General features: G+C 52.1%; 1 protein-coding gene across 8 annotated transcripts in view; it reads left to right on the top strand.

Annotated features, from left to right (window-relative positions):
- The window catches only part of Dpf1 (double PHD fingers 1), a 10,652-nt gene that overhangs the window by 825 nt on the left and 4,645 nt on the right, over positions 1–5,182 (top strand). For 4 of the 8 annotated variants that reach the window (XM_010632806.3, XM_010632803.1, XM_010632801.1 and 1 more), the window contains 6 exons: positions 1,327–1,487; positions 1,573–1,680; positions 3,177–3,304; positions 3,634–3,723; positions 4,662–4,740; positions 4,924–5,055. In XM_010632806.3, the coding sequence (XP_010631108.1) occupies positions 1,463–1,487; positions 1,573–1,680; positions 3,177–3,304; positions 3,634–3,723; positions 4,662–4,740; positions 4,924–5,055 (562 nt within the window). In that variant the 5' untranslated portion in view covers positions 1,327–1,462. Of the gene's footprint in view, positions 1–172; positions 321–1,326; positions 1,488–1,572; positions 1,681–3,176; positions 3,305–3,633; positions 3,724–4,661; positions 4,741–4,923; positions 5,056–5,182 lie in introns of those variants that run through there. The other 4 variants (XM_010632804.1, XM_010632802.1, XM_010632798.1 and 1 more) reach the window with 2 other exon arrangements.

Below are 5,182 nucleotides of genomic sequence, written 5' to 3'. Positions count from 1 at the left end.
CCCCTGAGGTGGTGCGGGCCGGCACGAGGCGGGGGAGGGCGCGCGGGAGGGTCTGCGCGGGCATGTGTGTGTCTGTGTGGTGGCTGGGGGTGGGGCCGAGGGGGTGTCAGGGGGGCTGTCACCGTGTGCTAGGCTGCACAGGGGTGCGAGTACGTGTGACTATGGGTTTCTGGCAAGAATGGTGTTCGACGCGCTGTTCCTGGAAGGGTGGAGGATGTGGGAGGACTCTGGGTTCTTTTGGGGGAAGGGGGTCATCGTGCCCACCCCGCGACCTAAGGCTTTGGGAGAGGGTGAAATGGCCAGGGGACGCCGGGGCCTCGGTAATCGAGTGTACACCACAGTACCTTTGTCTTGGGATGTTGGAGTGTGTGTGCCTGACTTTGTGGTTCTGCTTTTGATATTTTGGAGATGTGTGTGGATATGCATGTTTTTCTTTTTCTTTTTTTTTTTAATTCCATACTACATATCTTTGGATATTTGGGGTCTTCGTATGTATGCACATGTCCTCTGGAACTATGCATCATTTGTCTTGTGTTCTGCATCTCTGGGTGTGAAGGTATGCCTGTTTTTGTCTGTAGATTTTTGTGTGACTATGGGTGGATCTGACTGGTCCTATGCTTTTGTATACAGGTATCTGTGAATGTGGATTTTAGATACTGATTTCTGCGTTGTGTGCGTGGCTGTGTAAAAATCTGTGATTTCTTTGTATTGTGTGCTGTGTGTCTGTGATTTGTGTCATGTTGTCTGTGGATATGTATGTTAAGTGTGTGTGTGTGGATAATTTGTTTCTGTAGTTACTGTTTTTTGACATTTGTGTGACTGTCTTTGGACGCATGAATGTCTGCGTATGCGTATGATGTTTCATGTTTTGCATCTTTGTGGGTCATTTGTTTATGTTGTGTGCCGTTGGATTTGTGGTGTGTATTTTGCGCATAGATATTGTGTGGTCTGTTCTCACACTATGTAACGGGATATTTGTGTTTTTCAGGAGATATTTGTGTGTGCACGTTTGAGGATTGTCTGCTTGTCCTTTGTGAGTGTTGGGATAGGTCTCTCTTTGTGTATGAGTCCCGTGTGTCTGTGTGCGATTTGTGTTGTGTGTTTGGATGTGATGGTGTACGGCTGGGTCCCCGTGTGTTTTTGTCTGTTGCTATAGTGTGTACATCCACCCTTCGCGGGAGGCCTGCTCCTGTCCCGGGCTGGGATCCCCTCCCCCACCCCGGGTCCAGGAGGGGCAAGAGCTGAAGGCGAGGTCCCGGCGGGGGAGGGCGCTGGGCTTCCCCTACTGCCTTTTGCTGACAGCTGCCCCTGCTTCTCGCCCCGCAGCCTAGGGGAAGACTTCTACCGCGAGGCCATCGAGCACTGCCGCAGCTACAACGCGCGCCTGTGCGCCGAGCGCAGCCTACGCCTGCCTTTCCTGGACTCGCAGACCGGCGTGGCCCAGAACAACTGCTACATCTGGATGGAGAAGACCCACCGTGGGCCTGGTACCCGCTGGGGAGGGCGGGGCAGGGCCAACGGGGGCGGGGCCCAGCATCCCAGCCACCTTCCTTACCACCCTTCTTCCACCAGGTCTGGCCCCGGGACAAATCTACACTTACCCCGCTCGCTGTTGGAGGAAGAAACGGAGACTCAACATCCTAGAGGATCCCAGACTCAGGCCCTGCGAGTATAAGATCGGTGGGTGGAGCTGCAACACTGAGCCTGCTGTGACCCCATCCACACCTCCAGCCCCCTCTGAGTTGCCCCCTGGGTGTTTCAGTGCCCGTGTGTCTTGGGTGTAACCCAGAGATTGTACAGCTTTGAGTAAGAGCCCCAGACTGTGCGTTCCCCACGGTGCGCCCTGGTGTGTAGAGGGCATGGTGGTGTGTGCTTGGCACGTCTGCGTGTGTGGTGTGTCTGGCTGTGTTTCCCTGTGTGGATGCCTGAGGGTGTCCACCTGCTTGTGTGTGTGTGTGTGTGTGTGTGTGTGTGTGTCCAGTGCTCGTACATATACTAAAAATTGGATGTGTCCATGTCTGGTTAACTTTCCATAGCTGAGCACGTCAGTGTCTGTCTCTTTCTAGGTGTTTCCAGGTGTATCTGAAAGTATATTTCTTCTGCTGTTGTCTGTGGTCTATCAGAACATCTGGCTTTTCCGAAGTGTTTCTGGGTATATTGGGGTGTCCAGTGGTCTCTTCCAGGTACCTCAGAGTGTCTGGTAGCATCTCTTTCTTTTTTTTAAAAAAAAATGTCTTTCTGGGCCGGGGATTTAGCTCAGTGGTGCCCCAGCCTGCTTTGCAAGCGTAAGGTCCTGAGTTCAATCTCCAGACCAAAAACAAACAAACAAAAAAATCTCTTTCTTGGGCCACGGATTTAGCTCATCGGCACAGTGCCTGCCTAGTAAGCTCGAGGTCCAGAGTTCAATCCCCAGTACAAAAACAAAACAAAACAACTTTTTCCTTTTGTGTCTGGTGCATTAAGTGGATTTTTGATCATGTGTGCTTGTCAAGGCGGTGTCTGGACTTAGTGCTTTGAATGTGTCCAGGAAAATTAGAGACATGAGCTCTTTCCCTGCCCCTGCCAGGTGTGTCTTATGGTGTGGGCGTGGTGGAGCTCGTCTGACTGCCTCTGTGGGACTGTCTGTCTCTCCCCTGTGTATGTCTGCGTGTCCATCTAAGTGAATCTCCCTCACCTATGTCTGTAAATGTTCAGGTGTAGCATAGGTCCTGGCTACAGCCCTGTCTCCTTCTGAATGTCTCTGGATCTATCCAAGAGTCTGGTTATGTCTCTTCCTGCCTGTAATTCTGTGGCAGATGATCTGTTTGCATCATGGCTCTGGCATGTGTGTTGTATTTGTGTGTCTGTATCTAACCCTGATTAAAGTATCTGAGAGTGTGGCTGGGGTTCACCTCCCCCTATATGATGCAGATATTTGTGAGGGTCTGGGCATGCTGATGGTCTGTGTTTTTCTGAGGATCTCTGAGTACACCCAGGGTTCTGCCCAGGTCTCCTGTAAGTGTGTCTTGGGGTACAGATGGGACTCCCCAGGATCTAGGGGTCTTTCCCAGGGTGTGTTGGTTGTTGGCCGAGTGTGGAAAAGAAAGCCTTTTCCTCCCACCACAAGCATGATCCCCAATCTGGGCAGTTTGAGGACAACTTCCTCACTGGACACCCCCTCCATGGCTTGTCCCCAGACTGTGAGGCACCCCTGAAGAAGGAGGGTGGCCTCCCGGAAGGGCCTGTCCTCGAGGCTCTGCTGTGTGCTGAGACCGGGGAGAAGAAGGTCGAGCTGAAGGAGGAGGAGACCATTATGGACTGTCAGGTAAGACCACCCCCTGAGCACCCTGGTTGCAAGTCCTCTCAGTCCTGCCACCTGTACCTCATGTTCCTGCTTTGGAATCCCCATTGCTCCCCAGGGTTCCATGTACCCCAAGTCTTCATCCTTCCAGACCTCTCCTTTGGAAGATCCCTGACTTGTTTTCTCACCCCATTTGCAGAGATAAGGCCTCCCTACTTTTTTGTTTTGTTTTGTTTTACTGAGGCAGGGTCTCACTATGTAGTTCAGGCTAGCTTTGAATTTGAGGCAATCCTCCTGCTTCAGCCTCCCAAAGGGCCCCCTACTTTCTTGACCCTAATCTCCCTGATGCCCAGAAACAGCAGCTGCTGGAGTTCCCACATGATCTCGAGGTGGAAGACTTGGAGGATGACATTCCCAGGAGGAAGAACAGGGCCAAAGGAAAGGTACTGCCTGAAGCACCCCCGACCCTCTGTGACAGATCCCATTTACTGAACATGTGCAATGTCAGCCTTACCTGCCAAGTGTGAGCTCATCTAGTCCCCAGGGGAATCAGAAGGGGTGAGGAGTTTGTACCTAGCTGTTTTACAAATAAGGAACCTGAGACTCCTGTAGCTTAAACCACTTGCAAAACAGATTGTACAATGGATTAGAACTATCTTCATAACTGTGCTACAGGTAGCGAAACAACCTCAGAGGAATTTAGGACTCTATAGCTAAGAAGTTTGCACAGTTGCTTGGAGGAGAGGTTTTATTTTTGCTGTTTTTTGAGACAGGGATATAGTTCAGGTTGGCCTTGAACTCACTGTTTAGCCCAGGCTGGCATTGAGTTCTCAGTGATCTTCCTGTCTCAGCCTTCTGAGTGCTTGGATTATAGGCATGTACAACCATGCCCAGCTTCAGGGGGAAGATTTTAGCATTATTTGCTTTTTTTTGTTTGTTTTTTTGTGGGGGGGTACTGGGGATCGAACTTAGGTCCTTGCGCTTGCAAGGCAGACGGTGGGACTGCTGAGCTAAATCCCTGGCCCCTTTTGTTTCTTTGGGGGGTATCGGTAGCATTATTTGCTTTTTAGAGGCAGTCTTGTTATGTAGTACAGGCTGGCCTTCAACTCGGTGTGTAGCCTAGATTGACTTCAAATTTACAAATCTCCTGCCTCAGCCTCCTGAGTGCTAGGATTACAAGTGTGTGCTATCACGCTCTTCAATTATTATTAGGTCGTTCTTTGTGGTGCTAGGGATGGAACCCAAGGCCTTGCTCTCCTGCTAATCCACACCCCCAGCCCATAAAGCCATAAAAACTTTTGTGCAGTTTGACTTTCATGTCCAAATAATGAAAGCTCAATTTCCTTGCATTTTGGCCCCTCACTTCTGACCCTTCCCATAGGCATATGGCATCGGGGGCCTCCGGAAACGCCAGGACACCGCTTCCCTGGAGGACCGAGACAAGCCGTATGTCTGTGATAGTGAGTCCTGCAGAGGGGAAAGAGAGAGAGTGGGCCCTGGAGATCTCCCCTCCCCCACAGCCCCTCCCTGTCCAGGCCCAGCTTGGGGGTCACAGGTCTCTGGAAGAGGGGGTGGTGTGATCCTGGAAGCCAGGGTGGAGGCGCCAAGGATGGGGTGCTGACAGCCATCCACTCACCCTCTAGTCTGTGGGAAACGGTATAAGAATCGGCCTGGCCTCAGCTACCACTACACCCACACCCACCTGGCTGAGGAGGAGGGGGAGGAGCATGCCGAGCGCCACGCCCTGCCCTTCCACCGGAAAAACAACCATAAACGTGAGCCCGAGGGCCAGGTCGGGGTGGCGAGGGCCCTGGGGGGCAGGCTGAGAAGCCTGGTGGCAGCCTGGGAGGAGGGGGGCGCATTTCTGGAAAATCTCCAGCTCAGCTATTCCCTCCCCCACCA

Source organism: Fukomys damarensis, unplaced genomic scaffold (assembly GCF_012274545.1).
Source record: "Fukomys damarensis isolate Sample0158 unplaced genomic scaffold, DMR_v1.0_HiC HiC_scaffold_19, whole genome shotgun sequence".
NCBI classification, from domain to species: Eukaryota; Metazoa; Chordata; class Mammalia; order Rodentia; family Bathyergidae; genus Fukomys; species Fukomys damarensis.
The sequence above is the reverse complement of the archived record's forward strand: the minus strand, read 5'-3'. Positions and strand labels throughout refer to the sequence as shown.